The 22372-nt window shown below is 41.7% G+C and overlaps 1 protein-coding gene across 2 annotated transcripts in view; it reads left to right on the top strand.

Annotated features, from left to right (window-relative positions):
• Positions 1-14823, top strand: part of BNIP1 (BCL2 interacting protein 1) — a 20401-nt gene extending 5578 nt beyond the window's left edge. The window contains exons 3-6 of one of the 2 annotated variants that reach the window (XM_020806795.3): positions 2783-2874; positions 4494-4595; positions 6892-7010; positions 14253-14823. In XM_020806795.3, the coding sequence (XP_020662454.1) occupies positions 2783-2874; positions 4494-4595; positions 6892-7010; positions 14253-14449 (510 nt within the window). In that variant the 3' untranslated portion in view covers positions 14450-14823. The remainder of the gene's footprint in view (positions 1-2782; positions 2875-4493; positions 4596-6891; positions 7011-14252) is intronic. The other variant, XR_013541915.1, reaches the window with a different exon arrangement.
• The last annotated feature ends 7549 nt before the right edge of the window (positions 14824-22372 follow it).

The raw sequence follows: 22372 nt of genomic DNA, 5'->3' as shown, positions 1-22372 counted from the left end.
CAGCCTCAGCCCGTTCTCCTGCATCCATTGCAGTACGGCCCCAGGCAGCGCTGGAAGGACAGGATGGTATCACCTGCAGTTGGTGAAAAGGAGATGTAGAGCTGGGTGTCATCAACATATTGATCACACGATGCTCCACACCCCCTGATGACCCCACCCAGCGGCCTCATATAGATGTTAAACAACATTGGGGAAATAGTCGACCCCTGTGGAACCCCACATTTGAGACTCCACGGGCTGAAATACTCTCCCCAAGCTGCACTCTCTGGGGGCGGTCCTCCAAGAAGGAACGGAACCAGGCCAGAGCCAAGCCACCGATACCCAACTCAGAGAGCCTCACCAGGAGGATATCATGGTTGATGGTATTGAAGGCCGCCAAGATGTCGAGGAGGACCAACAAAGATATTTTACCCCTGTCGGCCTCCCTCAACAGGTCATCGTACAGGGCGACCAATGCCGTCTCTGTACCATGGCATGGCCTGAAGCCCGACTGAAATGGATCCAGGGCATCTGTTTCATCCAGATGCGCCTGAAGCTGGTCAGCCTGCACCCTCTCGACCACTTTGCTCATGAAAGAAACATTAGCGACGGGCCTATAATTGCCAATTTCATCCGCCGCCAAATTAGGTTTCTTTCTTACGGGTCTAATGAGTGTCTCCTTGAGGGCAGAGGGAAACCTGCCCTCAAGGAAAGACCCATTTATTATTGCAGTGGCCCATTCTGTTGTTATCGGTCTGGCTGCTTTGATTAGCCAGGCCGGGCAAGGGTCCAAGGAGGAGGTGGTGGCTCGACAGCGGTCAAGCACTCTGGCCACAGAATCAGGCGTGACAGGCTGAAAGGAGTCAAGGGTTACCAGGCAAGACGGAGCGCTGGACATCTCTGCTTGACTCACTGTGTTCAAAAAAGGAGAGAGGTCCAGTCGGATGGCCTCCACTTTAGATTTTAAAAAGGCTGCCAACTGGTCAGGTGAAAAACTAGGGGGAGGCCTATCATCCAGACCAGTTCTGGATAGGTCGCGCACTATACGGAATAACTCCGCCTGCTGGTTGGACGCTTTGCTTGTCCAGTTAGCGAAGTAAGTTCGACAAGCAGCCTTTACCTTAGACAAGTAAAGGTTAGTTACGACCCTGACAGCTATCCTATTATAATCCGTCGGGTTCTTCCTCCACCTACACTCTAGCCTTCTCCTATGTCGCTTCAGCGCTCGAAGCTCCTGGTTAAACCAGGGCACTGGCCGAGCTCTATGACGGAGAGGGCGTTTAGGCGTGATTGTGTCTATAGCCCTGGTTGCGAAGGTGGACCAGCTATCAACCAGAGCATTGACATGAGGTCAGTCACCATCAGACCACACTCACTCCAACTGGTGGAAAAAAACGGGTCCAATGTGTGGCCACCCACGTGGGTGGGACCATTGACATGTTGGGACATGTTCAAGGAAGCCATGGTTTCCAGGAACTCAAAACCTATCCATTCTAAAGGAAATCAACCCTGAGTGCTCACTGGAAGGACAGATCCTGAAACTGAGGCTCCAATACCTTGACCAACTCATGAGAAGAGAAGACTCCCTGGAAAAGCCCCAGATGTTGGGAAAGTGTGAGGGCAAGAGGAAAAGGAGACGACTGAGGATGAGATGGTTGGACAATGTCATCGGCGCTACCAACATGAATTTGACCAAACTTTGGGAGGCAGTGGAAGGCAGGAGGGCCTGGCGTGCTCTGGTCCATGGGGTCACGAAGAATTGGACATGACTAAACAACTAAACAACAACAAGGCTCACCTTTGCCCTGGGAAAGCCTTTGGAAATCTTGAGATGCCTCATGGCAGCCTTTGATAGTCAGAAGTCATTGTCGGATCAGCAACAGCAGGACTGTTGCACTGTCCTGGGGACCCCCAAGGCTTGTTTTAGGGCACAAGGACACCTGTAGGGACAACCCAAAGAGGAAATAGGAAGCTTTGAGTTAAATTAAATATTATTGTTGTGAGCTGATTAAATCATCCTGGTTACATACCAATAGGATTTCTGCCAACCGATGCCCGACATGTTAATTCTAAATATGCTTCCTCTGATATGAGCTCCCTTGGAATTCTTTGGTGTCCTTTCAACTACACATGAAAATTTAAATGTACATGCTTATTTATTTAGTTCTTCACTAATAAGCCTGAAGAACTTAATTCAAAGAGTGGTGGTGGCATTGTTGTTTTTCTCTCACGCTCTGTCTGACATGTCTTGCCTTTTTCCCTTGTAGGACCTAAGGTTGCTTGAAAAACCATAACAAATCATTGTACATTATTCAAATTATATTAAACAAATTATGATATCAAAACAAAGAAGCACTATGTTAACATGGTTTAAAAACACACAGAGAAGTATAGCACCACCTTTAAAGGGCCCTTATCAGTTAACTTATCAGTTGATTGATAGCCAAAGACCTGTCTAGTTAAAATATTTCTTCGTTTGCTAATGAAGAATAAAAAAGTAGGATGCCATCCTAACCTCCCTTGAGTTGAGCCCCCTCAAAAGCCCTCTGTCATGTTTTCACCTAATGGGTCTTTGAGAGTGGCAGGACAGAAGGAAAAGCCCCTCTTGATTGTTTTAATATCTGGGCAGGTTCATATGGGGAAACACAGCCCTCCACGTAGCTTGGATCTAAGCTAGATGTGGGAGCTTCGTATTCGTATCCCCTGGGATAGGAATATGAAGCTCCCATGTCTACTCTAAGCCATAAACATATGACTATTTTCAGACTACCACAGCTGTTTCATTGTTGTTGGTTCTCATTAGGAACTTGAACAAATGGCTAAGGAACAAGATAAAGAATCAGAAAAGCAAGTTTTGCTCCAAGAAGTGGAGAACCATAAAAAGCAAATGCTCAGGTTAGTACAACTGGAACTATAGTTACTATCGTACTTCATGTACATGTTTCAGCAATTCACTTTTTCCCCTGAAGGCAAGGGTAGGTGACACCTTTATTAGCCAAAGGGGTGCCAGTAACTCAGACCCCCTGCCCTGTTGTGTTTTGTTGGGAATATTTTGTCTAATAAGGTTTCTAATCTACACTGCTAGAGGTGAACTCGGAAACCTACCATCTCTGAGCTCATTCTGCAGCCCTCATTGTAAAACTTGATTTAAACAAGGAAACCTGGCCCACACATCTGGCCATGGAGTTAGGAATGTTTCTTCTCCAGCATCTCTAGCCCAATGAAGATTCCTGTGGAGTCAAAAGTTAGCTTCTGCTTGTGACATTTTAGAGGTCTGATAAAGGTGTCAAAACTGGACCTGTATTCTAACATTTGTTTTATTTTGTTTTATTTTGTCATTTTTATAATTTTAAAAATATATATACCATAGATGCAGTTATAAGCTAGCCATGAAGACTGTTAAAAATATCTACCCTAATCTGTGCAGCTATGCAGAAGCAAAAAACAAAACAAAACAAAAATTACAACATCAGTTAATGTGAGAGTGCATGATGTAAAAGTATCCTAAGACCAGCCATTGTCCATTAGCTTGGCCTTCTTTTATATTCCATCAAACAATAATTGTGTTACTTCCCACCATTCAAAGGACATGTTTTATTATTTAAAAGCTGTTCCGAGATTTTGTGCAGATGAGGAAGATACAGGGCATTTACTATTTTCTACTTCCAATAGGAGAGTTAGGTGGATATTTAAAGTTCTCCCACTGGAATTCTTGAGACTCAAAAGCAATTACCATGTAGAGTGTGCCTGCTTGGAGTGTGCCTCTGTGTGTAAATTCTTTGGTGTACCTCCCCAATATCTGTTTTATAATTTAATTCTAAAATTAAACATAGCCCTGTGAAATGGGATGGACCATGGAATCTGAAATAGTAGGGAGAACTTTGCAGTGGACAATGTTTTTCATCCTTTTGTCTAATATTCCCAGTTAAGTCCCATGTACTCTTTCCCCTGATCACTGATCAGCATTACCAGGATGGATTATTTTTTACAGCATTGGATGCATAATCTGTTGTATCTATTGTACATGAGAATCTCATAGTGCAATTTTGTACATGGTTTTCAGAAACGAGTCCCATGGAGCTGAATAGTTTTTCTCGTAGTTTAGCAGCCATAGGATTGGACCCTCAATGTGTCTTCCTCCCTCCCTCCCTCCCTCCCACAGCAGTTGTTCTGTGGAACACATTAATTACTAGAGATAGCAATGGCTTGCAATACAATTGGCTGGAAAATAATACTATGATTCAGCCTATCCACTAGTGTGAGTGTCCCAATCAATCTTCCAAATGAGGTGTGGAAACACTTTTTCCAGATGTTGGATTACAATTCCCATCATTTCTGAAAAGTGACTATACTGGTTGGAATTCAACATCATCTGGGGAGCTGAAAGGTTCACTATTTCTGTTGTAGGTAGCTGGTTGTAGTATTATTTATTTCTTGAAGTATCTGAGCCTTTTCATTTTCATTTTTGTTATAGTCACCATTGTTCTAAATCAAAAAAATGTTAATAATTTCAGCAATCAGACAGCATGGAGGAAGGCAAATTTGGCATGCAAAATTGCCATTGATAATGCTGAGAAAGATGAATTGCTGCGAGGAGGCGATCCCTTACGACAAAGGTAAATTGTCAGTCTTTTATTGTGTAGATGAAATTTTGTTGGAGCAGTTCCTAAATTTTCCCTGTCAAGGTGTGTTTCAGAAGGTCGATCACTTTGAATTTTTCTCTACCTTCCACCACTGTTTGTAGCCAACTGTGAAAAAAGCTGTTGGAAAGCCCAGAAACTGAAGTTCTTGCTTACCCACCTGCTCTTACCCAGTTCCCCAATCTTCTTGTTATTCCCTACAGGGATTGTTTAGCACACCTTAGAACATAGATGCCTTGATAGCCACACAACTATATTTGGGAAGAGGTTTTACAATTCAGTCTTACATAGGTTTAGTTTTATGTTTGGTGGTGCTTGCTCCCAGGTAAATTACTATATAGGATTGCAAGGCTATTAAGGCATTTTTAGCTGATGTGCAGATCACATCATAGCTAGTCCTCCATATGGTTAATTGTGAACGTTTAATCTTGATGTGTTAACAGTAAGAACAGCAAGCAGTTAGGTCCTTTCTGTTCTGTTCTGGATATCAGTTTTCCATCGGATGACATTAAGAATGTTGTAAGGTATAAAATGGAAATCAGACCATGAATCCTTGTCAAAGCTGGAATAGAAAATTTCTAATTAAAAATCCAATTGAGCTAGGCAGTTTTGTAGAACAGAGCTCTAGACCTTTACAGGAGTAACAGACTTGTTTATTTGCCTATAGAACCAACTGGATCTGAGTTTGGAAGAAACAAGGAGGGGAAAAGTGGCTCTGAAAATCTGTGTGGATAATTTGCTGAAGCCTTTAATACATTATTTTGAAACACAGATTAGGCATCCTTCAGTCTCGAGAGACTATGGTAATGTGCTCTGTATGGAGGGCTTGGAACAGCATCTAGTGTGGCTGAGAAGGCCAATTCGAGAGTGACAATCCCTTCCACACTGAAGACAAATACAATCTGTCCCCCGTCTAGCTCCCTGATTGTGCTGCTTTTGGGACTGCTTCTTTGCCTTGGCCTGCTGGACAAGGGTTCTTCAAATTGGGAGAGGCCGTGATGCAACGCCTGCCTCCAGGCTGAACACTCAGACGTCAAGGTTTCCCATCTGTTGAGGTCCATTCCCAAAGACTTCAGATCCTGCTTGCAGATATCCTTGTATCACAGCTGTGGTCTCCCTCTGGGGCGATTTCCCTGCGCTAATTTTCCATACAGGAGATCTTTTGGAATCCGACCATCAGCCATTCTCACAACATGCCCAAGCCAACGTAGATGTCGTTGTTTCAGTAATGTATGCATGCTAAAAATTCCAGCTCGTTCTAGGACTCCTCTGTTTGGAACCTTGTCCTGCCAGGTGATACCAAAAATGCATCGAAGGCAACGCATATGGAAGATGTTCAGCTTTCTCTCCTGCTGTGCACAAAGCGTCCAGGACTCACTGCAGTACAGGAGTGTGCTCAGGACACAGGCTCTATAGACCTGGATCTTGGTATATATCGTCAGCTTCTTATTGAGCCATACTCTCTTTGTGAGTCTAGAGAACATGGTAGCAGCTCGACATCCAGAAAGAGGGTGTCAGAGATGGTTGAGCCAAGGTACACAAATTCATGAACAACCTCCAATTCTTGTGTGGAGATGATAATAGAGGGAGGTGAGTCCACGCCCTGGCCCATGACTTGTGTTTTCTTCAGGTTGATTGTTCATCCAAAATCTTGGCAGGCCTTGCTAAAACGATTCATGAGTTGTTGGAGGTCTTCGGCAGAGTGGGCAACAATGGCTGCATCGTCAGTGAAGAGGAAGTCCCGCATGCATTTCAATTGGACTTTGGTCCTCGCTCTCAATCTAGAGAGATTAAAGAGCTTTCCGTCTGATCTAGTCCGGAGATAGACACCTTCTATTGCAGTTCCAAAGGCGTGCTTCAGCATGACAGCAAAAAAGATCCCAAAAAGTGTTGGTGTGAGGACACAGCCCTGTTTCACTCTGCTTCAGATGTCAAAGGGATCTGATGTTGAGCCATCAAAAACTACAGTGCCCTTTATTCCCTCATGAAAGGACCTGATAATGTTAAGGAGTTGAGGTAGACATCCAATCTTGGGGAGTATTTTAAAAAGGCCGTCCCTGCTAACCAAATCAAAGGCCTTTGTGATATCTATGAAGGCCACAAAGAGTGGCTGTTTTGAAACACAAAGCGTATGTTTATACTTGTATGATTGTCTGAATGCAGCTCTGGTTGATACCATCCACCATCTGTGCAGCCCGTTTTGAAGTCTTGTCTAATAAGGATTAGGGTTTCCCTTTTTACTAGTTTGTTTTTTCTCTTCTTTCATTTTTAGAAAAACTACTAAGGAAAGCTTGGCAGAGGGGGCCAGTAACATCACAGAGAACCTGATGGGTATTAGTAGGATGATGTCTCAGCAAGTCCGGCAAAGTGAAGAGACCATGCAAACCTTAGGTACGTAAATCATCAAGGTGATGATTCCTCAGACAGACAGTTGGGAATCTGCTTGTGCAGTGGAGCTTTCCAGCACCATCCTCCTTGCTGCAGTCCTGTGTATATGAAGAGCACCACTCCTGGCAGTCAAAAACTCCTGTGAAGTAATATAATTGGCTACAACAAGACGGGGGAATTGGGAGAATTTGGCAGGGTTGGCATGCACAAATGGCTGTTTCCCTCCCCCCTTCAATACATATGTGAGTGCAGTCCTCTGTATGAAGATTGGTAGATTATTGCTATATTATCAATAAGGCCCAGGAAGTCTATTGGATAAACCATATTTCTCGATTGGCACTTGAGGGCAGACATGTATCATTTGACACACAGAATGGTGTGGGAAGCCCCACATTACAGCTTTTAGGGCCAGGCTTGCTTTTAATAAATAAAGTTCTCATGTCAAATTGGTTTAGAAGGGCATGTGCTTTAGCCTGAAGTGAAAGTTGCATTTCAACAAAAGATTCCCTTTGGGAGAAAAAGTTGTTTGAGGACAAATGGCTTCTTCACTATCAGTGTTCAGTAACTTTCTGGTACGTTTTCTGCGACACGTTTGGTTGTACTGAAAGTTTCACTGTTGTATAGTTGCTCGGCTGACTAGCAAGTCACCTCTAGACTTGACCCAACTCTCCTATGTTTGGATATTCTACTCTGAATTGCAGAATTGCAATTTGATGTAAGAGCTTTGGTAATTGTATTTGTTATGAACACTGTTCTTAAATGCAAAATGTTTTACCTTAGTATTGCCTATGTTTTTCTTAAAGCAGTAAAAGCAGCAAACATGTAGTTTCTGAAAGGAAGCATTTGATGACTATTATGGACTTGGGCATGGATATCTATGTATAAAACATACACCATAAATTATGTATCACTATGTGTGTTTCAAATATGATTTCTCTTTAAAATTAACATAAATAATGATGGAAAGTGTATGTTAAAGAGACCATACCCGAATGTCATTAATGTATGAGGCTGCCTTCTGCTTGTCCATCTAGCCTGGGCTTTCTACTCCAGGTGGTAATACCTTCTGAATGGCTGAAACTTACAAATTCCCATACTCTCCTTCCTGAGGAATGCTGGGGATATAATATAGGTTCATCTTTCTGCATAGTGTATGCTCTGCCACAAAACTGCACCCCACAGGTAACATGGGGAAAATTCACTTTGCGATGATCGCGGGGAAGCGCTTCCCTGCGATCATCCCAAAGGCCCCGCCAATCAGCTGTGCAAAAATGAGGCCTTTGGGATGATTGCGGGGGAGCGCTTCCCCGCGATCATTCCAAAGGCCCCGCCGATCAGCTGTGCTGTGAGGGGTGGAGAGAGCGAGAGCCGAAGCACAGCTGATCGGCAGGGGTTTGCGATGATCGCGGGGAAGCCATCATCGCAAACCCCCGCCAATCAGCTGTGCTTCGGCTCTCTCTCTCTCTCCCCCACCCTCGCAGCTCCAGCCTCGGCAGGGAGACTGAGGTGCCTTATCTATCTCCTGAGAAACCTATATGTGGGACAGGAAGCAACAGTTAGAACTGGATATGGAACAACTGATTGGTTCAAAATTGGGCTAGGAATATGACAAGGCTGTATATTGTCCCCCGGCCTATTTAACTTATATGCAGAATACATCATGTGGAAGGCTGGACTGGAGGAATCCCAAGATGGAATTAAGATTGCTGGAAGAAATATCAACAACCTCCGATATGCAGATGATACCACTCTGATGGCAGAAAGTGAGGAGGAACTAAAGAACCTTGTAATGAGGGTGAAAGAGGAGAGTGCAAAAAGCGGTCTGAAACTCAACATCAAAAAAACTAAGATCATGGCCACTGGTCCCATCACCTCCTGGCAAATAGAAGGGGAAGATATGGAGGCAGTAACAGATTTTACTTTCTTGGGCTCCATGATCACTGCAGATGGTGGCAGTAGCCACGAAATTAAAAGACGCCTGCTTCTTGGGAGAAAAGCGATGACAAATCTTAAAACTTAAAACTTAAAAAGCAGAGACATCTCCTTGCCAACAAAAGTCCGAATAGTCAAAGCTATGGTTTTTCCTATAGTGATGTATGGAAGTGAGAGCTGGACCATAAAGAAAGCTGACCGCCAAAGAATTAATGCCTTTGAATTGTGGTGCTGGAGGAGGCTCTTGAGAGTCCTCTGGACTGCAAGGAGAACAAACCTATCAATTCTAAAGGAAATCAACCCTGAGTGCTCACTGGAAGGACAGATCCTGAAGCTGAGGCTCCAGTACTTTGGCCATCTCATGAGAAGAGAAGACTCCTTGGAAAAGACCGTGATGTTAGAAAAGTGTGACGGCAAGAGGAGAAGGGGACGACAGAGGACGAGATGGCTGGACAGTGTCTGCGAAGCAGCCAACATGAATTTGACACAACTACGGGAGGCAATGGAAGACAGGAGGGCCTGCCGTGCTCTGGTCCATGGGGTCACGAAGAGTTGGACACGACTGAACGACTAGACGACGAAACGACCTAAAACTGTCGGACTTGAGGGAACCATTTCACCATTTATCTCCTTTGCTGGCAAGGATCACCTGCAGCATTGCAGAGGATTCCTCTGGAACAAGACAATCCTGTGTTCTGAAGGCACACAGGATTCACATGGAGTGCTGTCCAGGACTGTCAGGCCTCGTAGTTAGGCAGCTTGAATGGGCGGTTCACTTTGAAACCTGCTTAATGGTCCCTTAAAACTGCTCATTACAAGGACTATCAGGAGTGGGGGCAGGCTGCCTTTATCATTCTTCTCCCAAAGGAGTGCTTGTTAAGTATCCTTTGAATCTCAGGGTTTCTCAAAATGTTGTCTGAAAACCATGAATACGAAGACAGGAAAAGATGCCTGCTAAGGACTGTTCGGTGGCATGTGGGAGCTGCTGTGGAGATCACATCTAGATTTGCTTTCTGGGTTAGGCTGGAAATGGATTTCTACAATTGATACTCTGTAGATGTGTAGCATTAACAGATTCATTTTGATTAGTGGAATCTGAGGATGTAGACAGATCCTTGGAGACATGGGAGCCACTATGCATATTCTGGATACTTCCCCTTCGTGGATCAAAATGCAAGGCAAGTGTGTCAGGAGTGAGGGGGAGGGAGGAATTGACTGTGTAAAGGAACTGGTTAATGCCACTTCAGGGCCCGGTAAAATTCCTCCCTGCCCCAAGTTCTAAGGCCTTTACTTTGAAAAAAAAATCCCTCCCTGGACTACACAGTATTGGACAATTACCAGCCATTCTCCAATATTCCATTTTTGGTTAAGGTTCTGGAGTGGATGGTGGCTTTTTAACTCTAGGACTACCTGGATGTGCTTTATGTCTGATTATGGAACAGAAGCTGCTTTGGTTTCCTTGGTGGATGATCTGTATCAAGAACTAGACAATGGAAATGTTTCCCTGTTGTTTCTGCTGGGCCTCTCAGTGGCCTTCAGTGTCATCAACCATGATATCCTTCTGGGATTGGATTTACTGTGTTACAGTGGCTGAGGTCCTTCCTGAAAGGATGAACCCAGAAGGGACACTTCTTTGATTCCATCCTCATTGGTCTGTGGGGTCCTTCAGGTTCAATTTTATCCCCTATTCTATTTATCATCTAGACAAAACTGCTAGGGAGGTTGTCTGGAGTGTCCCCACAATGCCGGTGACACTCCGTTCTATCTTTTTTTCCATCTAAATCCAAGGAAGCTGTCTCTGTCCTAAACCAGGGCCTGGGGTCAGTAATGGAGTGGGTGAAGGTGAGCAAATGGAGGTTTAATCCAGGAAAGACAAAGATGTTCCTGGTCAGTCAAAAGGCAGAACAAGAATTTATTTATTTATTTATTTATTTATTTATTTATTTATTTATTTATTTATTTATTTATTTATTTATTTATTTATTTATTTATTTATTTATTTATTTATTATGCCACATTTCTCCCAACAAGAGACCCAAATTGGCTCACAACATTAAAACTCACACAATTTAAAAACACAATAAGTTAAATATTATAAGAGAAAATGCATAATATCTGATTTAAAGTACAATTAGAAGATTAAAACATGAAAACATAAAAAAGATTAAGATTTCTGCTGAAATGGGGTTCAGGGATTCAGTTGTAATAGTTAAAAGCCTGCCCGAAGAGATGGGTCTTTAGCTTTTTTCAGAAGGATAACAGGGAAGGGGCCATCCTGATCTCCCGAGGGAGAGCGTTCCACAGCCTGGGAGCTGCCCCAGAGAAGGCCCTCTCCCGTCTCCCCTGTCAGCTGTGGTTGTGCTGGCAATAGGACCGAGAGGAGGGCCTCCTCTGCTTATGTTAATCACCAAGAAGGTGCATATAGATGAAGTTACACTTCTGAAAACCTAAGTGTATAACTCAGGTGTGCTCCTGGAATTGTCCTTGAGCCTGGATGCGGTGGCAAGGAGTGCATTTATACAATTAAAATTGCCACAACAGATGCATCCATTCCTTGAGAGTCCTGACTAGGCTATAGAGACACACGCTTTGGTTCTCTACCATTTGGATTACAACTGCTGTATGTGCTGCTCTATGTGAGTCTGCGTCTGAAGATGTTTGGCAAGCTTTATTTGGTGCAAAATGCTATAGCAAGACTGTTGAGTTCAGCTGGATTGTGTGACCTTTCCCTGTTACAACAGTCTTGTTGGCTGTTGGTTCATTTCTTGGTCCTCTGCAGTGTGCTGGTCATTACCTTTAAGCCCTTTATGACTCAGGTCTAGCTTGTCTAAAAGATAGTACCTCCCTCTTTGAGCCCCCATTTGTATTAGATGAGGACGGGTTTTTTTTTAAACAATCTGATTTATGTTTAAAAAATGTTTTTAAATATTTGTGTACTGTAGTTTTAAATTTCAATCGGCTTGTTTTAATTAATTGTAGGCTTTAAATTTTGTATGCTGCCTTGGATCCTATGAGAGGAGAGAGGGGAGATAAAAATCAAATAAATAAATAGACAAATATATAGCTTAGATTAAATAAAACCATGTTGAATGTAGTTTGGAAATGTGCTATATGAAGTGTCATTAGAAAATATCGGACTTCATTAGATTGTTGCAAATAGCAAATTGAATGTGTCACTCTGTTTCCACAAATGTACTTATTTTCATTTGTATTCATACTTTGCCTAATTCGAGTTCTGGGAAGGTAACAAATGACGTACACACAAGTATTAAGTTATAATCAATAAAAGAAACACAGAGACAAAACATGAACTCCCCTCCACATTAACTCTTGTCGTAAATCCAGTCCAAGTAAGGTTTCAAAGGATTTCTTTAAAAGTCTGAAGCTTTGGTCTGGAAAGCCGGAACTTGGGCTGACAGTTCTCTTTAGCCCTTACAGTTGTGCATCAAATCTGCTGTCAAAACTGACAGTTCATAGGTTATTTGCAAATCAGATGTGGACCAGCTGGACTTTCTGCCTTTGCTTTGTTGAGAGCTCTCTTCACTCTCTTCTGTTCTTTCTCCCTCCAGGGTTGATGGCGTTCTGCATCTCCTCAGTATGTTCTTCTTCTTCCACTAAATGACAGCCTTGGCAGTCATTCTGTCCCCTTGCAGCCGGTTTAAGAGCCCATCCTGTTCAGTGGAGATGCAGCTAGCAAAGGTCACTTGTCTTGAAAAAGCCAGCTTTACTTAATCTACCAATAAAATCTTTCCACTACATCAAATTTTGGAGCAGTCCTTCCTGCAGCAAAGCAATAAATAATCTGTTTTGAGGCCAGGAAGCAGTTTTGTCACTTACCATGGAAAACAGATCCAGTCTTTCATGTATCATTACGAATGACAATTTTTTTTGGTAGATGAACATTAAAACTGCTCAGCAACTGGACTAAGTTATAACAATGTTTCATTCTAAGCAGACAGCATTTTCAAGCTGAAACTTTTTTTGGGACAGCTGTTTAGAAAGCTGTTTCTCAGTGCCCATCTTCAGATGTTTCAGCATTAGTACATGTGTGTCTGTTTTCATTTGCCCCAGAGATTGAAGCGGAAGCTTAGATGGTAGTACATTTTAGGGCCACGTATCGCAAGATATTTTGTACTCAGAGTATAAAATGACATGCTTATTGTCACTCGTGTCAGTAGTCTGCTATTTTTGTGGACACATGTGTTTCCAGTATTACTTCACCTTTTGCCAGAGAGAGCAAGAGCCTGAATGGCAGCCAAGAAAAACAAGCCCTTGTTCACTTCATAGCAAAAAGCACTGAGCACCAGGACAGCATCAGTCTGCCAGGAGGAAAGGTTGTGATTTTGCTTTGCAGTGCTTTTTTTATTAACTCCATGTAATTTTAAGCAGGTATGAATCCACGCATGCTAGCTTTGTTTCCAAGTTTATTTGGAAATGTGTCAGAATACGAGCACAGTAACCTTCCTTTCTGTTTAAAATCTTCCCTTCCATTGTAAATTAAGAAGCAGTGAAAAACTGGTGTCTGATGTTTCCTCCATTGTATTGAAAAATCCCATGAAGTCTATTATCAAGTTTCGGCAGACAGTGGTATACTGTTGCATTTACTCCAGTTACCCATGGTGTTTTTCCTGCTTGGTGTTACTTCCCCTGATTCTGTTGATCTGGACCTAGCAATGTTATTCCTCCGACAGGACCACGTTTGTTCTCAGAACCAGGAGAGGAGGGGTTCCTTCTTCTCCCAGTAGCCCATCAGGAGCCCTCAAAACCTGTTCTTGTCTGATAGGGAATTCTTCAGTCTAGGTCTTCAAGCTATATAGAAGTGCTGGAAATGAGATGGGAATAGGACATGGTCTCTTGAAACAATGTTTAATTCATTAAACTTAATTCACTAACTCCATTTCTGTCTGTGTTTTGATTGGACTTTAAAGGCTTGGATGTTCCAGTCTTCTTTTAACTACTTAATTTTGTAAACGAGTTACTTGAAAGAGAACAATCTTTTTTGAATGTTTTTATGCTTTTATTATTTTACTTTTCAACTACCTTAAGAGGAACTTTCCCTCTGAAAGGCAGCATTTCTGTTGTTATTTTGTCTCCTGATAATTGGCTCTCAGGTGAGGACAAAAGTTGTCTCCACCTGGCTTGCTCTCAGTTCTCCTGAAATGGTAAGTTCATTACCAAGTTTTTGAGCCAACCTACCTCGTGCATCGAGTATTGTATCCTGTCTTTCAGGACCCAGGTGGGATGCTCACCCTACTGTATTTTGGTAGGTCTTTTGAAACATTTTTCAATTGAACTTTACATTTTCTCTTCCAGTTAATTCTTCACGAACCATTGTGGATGCCAATGAGGAATTCAAATCCATGTCCGGGACAATACAGCTGGGGCGAAAGCTCATTACAAAATACAACCGGAGAGAATTGACTGATAAGTTGCTCATCTTTCTTGCCCTTGCCTTGTTTCTGGCCACAGTGCTGTACATTCTGAAGAAGAGACTGTTTCCCTTTTTGTAAAGAATTCTCAGTAGAGGAGAAGAAATTACGACGGTGCAGCGGATGGGTTTATTACAAGGACTTGACATTGACCTAACAGAAGAAGATTTCTAGAAGGCAGAACATAATGAATTCAGAGAAAATCTTAAAACTAAGAACAGTGGGGTTGAAAGAGGGGAAAAAAGTGTGATCTCTTGCTCTGAAGAGGACAGCTTGCTGTTTTGAACTGGGCCATCTGAGATGTACTGAGCTGTCGTCTTCCCCTCTTGGTCCTGAAATATGCTTTCTGCTTCACTTCTCAGAGATCTGTTCTGAAGGAGCCATGAGAGCAGCGGGAAGGTATTCTGGAAAATGAATGTAGATACATTCCTTTAATAAAATGAATTTGAAATACAGACAGAGCAGGGAGTCTTATTTATTTACAGTGTTTCGGGAGCTGAAGGAAAAGGCAAGGTGGACATGGTTTTAGTGTTGCTTATGTTGTGGTGGCTGACCTCTGAGTAGAATGGTAATGGACTTGGAATACTAGTCAATAGAAACTTTCCTGTTCCTTTTATGCTGTTGATTAATATCAAAGGTACAGGGATGTATTCTGAGGTCACAAGCCAGTAACATGATTAGTGTTTTCCTGTGCGCACAACCGTGTCATTGCAGCATTGTATGCATGGAGAGAGAGCTTCATAAGACACCGTAGCACCCATTTCCCATAATCTCTCCTCTTGCCTCTCAGGAAACAATAATAGACATCAATATCTAGAGCCAAAGCTATGAATGCAGACTGTTTTAATGAAGTGTGAGTAACTTGCACATTGAGGTATTTGTAGAATGGAAGTATTGGTTCCAATGGGAGGTAGAAGGTGTTTCTCTTTTTAGATAATGGCTGAATGTATGTCCAGAATGTTGGGTGCCTAGGTAGGGGCTGCTGAAGTGGTGACAAGAATCTGTGGTGTTTTGTGATATTCTGTGTATAGGGTTCCAGAGTCATGAAAAATGGTGAAAATTGCACTGTAGAATTTGTATAGGCAATGCAAAAGGAATCTAGAAAATTTTTAGCAAAATGCAAGGTATAGTTTTCGAAGATTCAGTGTTCATTTCAAACTATGAATACATTATTCTTTACAAATAAATTTTAATTATTGATTTTTTCTCCATTAAAATGTTTCCTTTGGATTTCTTAAATATGCCTTTGATAAAAAGATGGAGGTGCAATTACAAATCCTGAGTATCAATAATTGTTCATAATAATTTCTTTATTGAAAGCACAATTTATTTTAAAAAACTATTTTACTATTTTTAAACTTCCGTGGTTGTTAGTCTTTACATATTTTTTTCCTGCAGTTCATCATTTTGTAATTGAAGAACAATGGCTTTTTCTGGTGCATTTATTATAAAATGAAGTGAATCCATCTGTCAGTGCTATAAATGTCCAGTACCGTTGTTTCTTGCCAAAGGTTAAAGTGCTCATAGCAAGCTGTTTCCTTACATAAAGTCTAAATTGATTACCTGTCTAACCATTTGTTTGTCAAATTTAACAGTCCCCCTCAAACACTCTTCATTCTCATGCAGAGAGCAGTCCCATACTTAAAATCAGAAACTCATAATTCCTGAAGGTTGAACATGTGGTCTCTTCTGATCCATACCTCCAGTGCATAGCTTATATTTAACCTATATTGTTTGATTTTCATGGCTGTTCTGAAGTCGCTGTTATATTTAAAAGCTGAAATGTATTAAGTGTTGTAAATTAAGTAAATGCATCCAGTTAAATTGGGAGTGAACAACTAACTGGTTTGGGAACCACTTTAATCCCCTTGGAATTTGTTGTGGACCACACCCCAACCTGAAATACAGTGGTGCCTCGCTTAGCGATTGCTTTGTTTAACAAAAATTGCTTACCGATGACTTTTTCGGAGCGAACTATGGTTCCTATGGGCGATTTTCGCATAGCGATGTTTGGGACCATGCTTCGCATAGCGATGACAGTTTGGGTCCCCCTGTTTCGCTTAACGATGGTTTTGACAGCCTCATGTTGGCTGTTTTTTAAATGTTTAAAAATGTTTAGAATGCTTGAAATCATAAGTGCACTTAATAAACCCTTTGTTAAATTAATTTGACTTTGTTCCGACTCTTTTTAAATTTGTTGTAATTTTTTCCGCCATTGAGATGCATTGAATAGGTTTCAATGCATTTCAGTTGGGGAACCATGTTTCGCTTAGCAATGTTTCCTGTGGCGATTTTCGCTTAAGGACGGCAATCTGTTCCCATTGGAACGGATTATACGGTTTTCGATGCATTTCTATGGAAAACCGTGTTTCGCTTAGCGATGAAATCGCTTAACAACGATTTTTTGGGAACCAATTATCATTGTTAAGTGAGGCACCACTGTATATGGATGTGGTTTTTTCACATCTCAAAGAAATGATAAGAAATTAATTGCCAGGTGTTTGATTGGGATTCAAATTCCCATCACTCTTTAAAAGTGAATTTTTCAGTAAAAGAAGATGGCACACTGCTTTGTAGGAAAAAAATGCCACTCTTGAAGCCTTTGTATAGAACAATTTTCAGTGTTTTGAACAAATTGTTTTTTAAATGAGGGATGGGAGTGGTTGTCCAGTACTGGCAAAATAAGATGGTTTTATGTATCTTCCTTTTAGGGGTAAAATTAAGATGTTATCTCATTAGGTTCTAATTGGTGGATTTTGAGGGAAGAAATTACAACAGTAGTTACTGTGTTTGGAAGAACAATTTTAGCTCTGTTTTTGGTTGGTTTCTCCAGAAGACTGGTAGAGGAAAAATGTTCAGAAGGCGCATGATGCATATACAGTTGTGCATATTCCTTAGACAGGAGATGACTTGGGAGTCCCAGGTAAGCTGCTCTGTGGGCTTTCAAAAGGAAACACTTGGAAATGAGTGTTAGAATACACTAACTGATTAGTTAGAATACACTAACTAATTACAGATTGATTCTTGAGTACTGTACTGTGACCCAGGCCAGCTCTCAGTTGTCATTATACTGATACAAAAGCAACTTACCAATATAGCTCAAGGGATACAATTTTCACCACTCATCTGTTAATATCGGTGATTTAAATGGAATAGCCCAGAAGTTCTTTTGTGACTTACTCATTCACCGGAAACCATCCACTTTGAGACATTTAGCATGATCAGCAACTTCTAATTAAATTGAATTTTCCTTCAGTGCATTCCAGATGCTATATAAATGCTTAATGGTGTTAACTCAGGCATCCTACATTGTTTACTCCCTTCTCCTCCCTTAACAGACAACAATTTCATGGAGAAACTGAGGTTTTTGCCATTAGGTCATGTGAACACTGCCCTGCCCTATAATGGTTTATGCTTCCTCAGATGTTCAGATCTAATTGACTTAATATCTTGCTTTTATCCCAGAATTGGGGCTCAAGGTGATTGATAACAGGCATAAAACTGCTACCATTAGAAATAGGCACAGACGAAACCAAACAGATAGTTGTTAACAGCAAAGCACAAGTAAATAATTGTCATCATGTTAAGTTTTTTTTAAAAAAAAAACTTTCAAAATGTATTTTAAAAGAAAAAGGCTGCAGCACTGCTCCATTAAAAATTATTATCTTGACCATCAGTCTGGTGCCATAAGCAAGCCTGCAATTAAAGGTCATTTTGGTATCTTGACAGTACAAATGTGAAGTCCCAAGAAACCAGTTTTTTAAAGGACATGGTCAGTGAGTAACCAAGGAAGGTCTTTGCCAATCCGAACCCTGCAGTGGACAGCATTCCCTCTGCAAGGCAGGACATTCAGACAGGGGAGTCTCTGTTGTGTGATATCTCCATCTTCAAATACGTGAGGGAGATGGAGAGACATGGAGATGGGATGTGGTGGCGCTGTGGGCTAAACCGCAGAAGCCTTTGTGTGCTGCAGGGTCAGAAGATGAGCAGATGTAAGATTGAATCCACGCGACTGAGTGAGCTCCCATCTTTTTGTCCCAGCTCCTCGCCAACCTAGCAGTTTGAAAGCATGCAAATGCGAGTAGATAAATAGGTACCACCTCGGTGGGAAGGTAAAACGGCGTTCCCTAGTCACGCTGGCCACATGGCAACGGAAACTGTCTTCGGACAAGCGCTGGTTCTATGGCTTGAAAATGGGATGAGCACCGCCCCCTAGAGTCGGACACGACTGGACTAAAAATGTCAAGGGGAACCTGGAGCGAGTGTGATCTGCTGAATATAGGGCTGCCACTCCCTTCAAGCTTAGCCAACATTGAGAGATGATGGGTGTTGTAGTTCAACAACTGCTGGAGGGTCACATGTTCCCATCACTGCTCTATAAAAATATTCAGTTTAATCCAATAGATATTTTGCATTATTTACTCTTTTTAATCAGTAATTTCAGTTTCTAGGCAGGGGAAGAATGTCTTCCATTGCCACTCTTTCATAGAATCATCATAGGGTTGGGACCAACCCCCTGCCCAAGGCAGGAGACCTCATACCATCCTGGACCTCATATCATCCTGGAGAGATGGCTGTCCAATCTTTTCTTGAAAACCTCTGGTGATGGGGCACCCACAACATTGGGAGGCAAGCTGTTCCACTGCTTAATGGTTCTCACTGTCAGGAAACTCCTCCTTATTTCCTGATGAGTTTCCACCCGTTGGTTCTTGTCCTACCCTCAGGCACAATGGAGAATAAATCGATGCCCTCTTCCCTGTGGCAACCCTTCAGATATTGGAAGACTGCTGTCATGTCTCCCTTCCTTCTCTTAGTTAAACTAAACAGACCTAGTTCTTTCAGTCGTTCCTCAGAGGATTTAGCCTCCAGTCCTTTGATCATCATTGTTGCTCTTCTCTGCACCCCTTTGTGGAGGGAGATGGGATTTCAGAGTGTTAAAACAAGTGTGTGCAGGCAGTGGTGAACATAATTCAGGACTGGTTAATCTCGACAGCACTGCATGTAGCCTTGGGACCCAAAGGATGGCTCATATTGGAGTTGGAAGCAGAGCGTGCAGTTTGGTGTATATGCCACAAGATAGCACTGTGGTGTCAAACTTCTTAGACATAGCTGACCAAAATTTTCCTTTATAGCCCACCAGTCAGTAGCAACTGAATATGAGCCTTACTGCATAATTTCTGCAGAGATTAAAATACATTGCAACTGCTTGTTAAAACAAATATTATTTATCTGGTGCTTTTGTGCTGATTCGGTCTACTGTATATTATAATCTTAATTTTGTCTTTGAAACTACCTTATTAAGTAGGCTATTGTTATGCGCACTGTTTAGTTAAAGGAACTGATACCAGCTCAGTTCTTACAGGATGATGTGTAGCTTGCAGTGCTGAAGATGAAGAATTCAGCATCTTATGACCTTTCATTTGTCATGAACCCACTTCTGTAAAGAGATCATCAACTGCCTACATGTTGCAAGGGTCTCATATGTCAGTGGCAGTTGCACAAAGCCCATTTTGAAGCCCAGCTCACCTATCATACAAGCTAGAGAGGGCTGGGAGCGAACTATTGTCTTAAATCAACCTGTCTTTATAATCTTGAGCATTTCAAAGGAGGAGACATAACAAATAATAGAGAATGTCTAGTGAAAAAATATCAGATACTCAAGTAGGAACTGCGTTGGAAGTTCTAGCGGGCTCAATATCTGTGTTGCTCAGGGAGGATATAGCAGACAATGAAAGACTGTGATGCGGGTTGGAATCCACAGTTTAACCCCATCCTCACTGTCCACTACAACAGAAATAATTTCTTGCCATGTATATATTCTGGCAGCTTTAGAAAGGTCACTCTCCATTCATTCTGTCATACAAGCACAGAAGCCTCTTCAGGTGAGGAGAGGCTCTGGTTAAGCCATAGAGGAGAACCTTAATGATGAAATAAAACTATCCAGTGTTATGTTGCTGTTTCAATCCATTTGTTATTTTCCCTTTTTAAAAAATATCTTTATTGAAATAACATGGAAATAACAACAAAAACATGACAGTACAGGTCTTTCACTAAAAATGATAATCTGATACTGGACCTTCACACCACAATAATCTGTATCAAATTAGAATATTGCACCAAAGATTGACATGGCAGGCTGTTAGAAAATAAGTCTTATCATTCTTATTAACACAATAAAAAGAAACCATGTGTTTAAAAAAATCATCTTGAGTAAGTGGTTGTTTATGTAATTTAAAGCGGTGTGTTAATTTTTCCATTAGTGCAATATGCCGTATTGTATTTCTCCATGCATATAAAGATAACGTACAAGTTTCCTTCTCGTTTATCGCAATTTCCAAATGGGCTGCCATACAGAAAAAGAAAAGCAATGGTTTATGAATTAGCTGTGCTTTATTTCCTGAAAATAAGGACAAAAGAGCTAGATTAAGTCCAACCTTCCTTCATTGAGCAGGGGTTCTGTGATATGGCAACCTTATAATTTTTTGCTCTGTGATTCATTCTATTTTTGTAAAAACTCTGTACCAGAGTTTTTGGAAGGCATGTCCACCACATCAGAAAGTACCCACCAATATTCCCACATTTCCTCCACAGTTTGAACTTCCTTACTGATGTATTGTAAGTGAAGCACAATGAAGCAGAAGTGTAAGAGAATGCTCCTTAAATTTGGAGGAGGTTGATCTGAGAGTAGCCTTGTCCCATAGAGCCTTCCATTTTACATCAGATAAGTTTAGCCCCAAATCACTTTCCCAAGCCATCCTGGGACCTAATTTTACAACCACAGCAGGATTCAATTAGTACGTATTTCATCTCACTGGATATTTTCTGAGGCTAGTAGCAATGTTTCAAATGCAGTTGTTTGTCCAGTGGCCAGTACTTTCACTACCTGGAGGGAAAAATAATAAACAACATGAAATATCTGAAACCAGGAAGGTGAGATAGTACTTGCTTAATTTAACAGTTAAACTGGGATCAGAACTATTATACAAATTGCTCAATTGATATAAATCACAGTCTATCCACAATTCAAATTTAATCCATTTATTAACATAAAATAAGGAATGGCTAAAGAAGGGGGTCAATGGGGATGGACCAGAAAACAGTTTATTTTGCCAGTCCTTCCAAATTTTTACTGAATTCCTAAGGAATAGATTGGTTATCTGTGGTATATAATTAAATTAAATTTTATAGGGAGACTTGTCATGCTTCCAAGAATATTTAATCTTCTGTATAATTCAAATGTTGTAACAATAGTGATATATTTTCCAGAATCACAGTGCGGATTTCGAGCTAATATCCAGAATCACAGTGCAGATTTCGAGCTAATAGATCCACCACTGACATGGTATTCTCCCTCCGACAGCTGCAGGAGAAATGTAGGGAACAACAACAGCCACTCTTAGTGGCCTTCATAGACCTTACAAAAGCATTTGATCTGGTTAGCAGGGATGGCCTTTTTAAAATACTTCCCAAGATTGGATGTCCACCTCCTTAACATCATCAGATCTTTCCATGAGGGAATGAAAGGCACTGTACTTTTTGATGGCTCAACATCAGACCCCTTTGACATCCAAAGCTGAGTGAAACAGGGTTGTGTCCTCGCACCAACACTTCTTGGGATCTTTTTTGCTGTCATGCTGAAGCATGCCTTTGGAGCTGCAACCGAGGGCGTCTATCTCCAGACTAGATCAGACGGAAAGCTCTTTAATCTCTCTAGATTGAGAGCGAAGACCAAAGTCCAACTGAAATGCATGCGGGACTTCCTCTTTGCAGATGATGCAGCCATTGTTGCCCACTCTGCTGAAGACCTCCAACAACTCATGAATCATTTCAGCAAGGCCTGCCAAGACTTTGGACTAACAATCAGCCTGGAGAAAACACAAGTCATGGGCCAGGGCGTGGACTCACCTCCCTCTATTACCATCTCCACACAAGAATTGGAGGTTGTTCATGACTTTGTGCACCTCGGCTCAACCATCTCTGACACCCTCTCTCTAGATGTCGAGC

This window comes from Pogona vitticeps, chromosome 2, assembly GCF_051106095.1.
Source record: "Pogona vitticeps strain Pit_001003342236 chromosome 2, PviZW2.1, whole genome shotgun sequence".
NCBI lineage: Eukaryota > Metazoa > Chordata > Lepidosauria > Squamata > Agamidae > Pogona > Pogona vitticeps.
The sequence above is the reverse complement of the archived record's forward strand: the minus strand, read 5'-3'. Positions and strand labels throughout refer to the sequence as shown.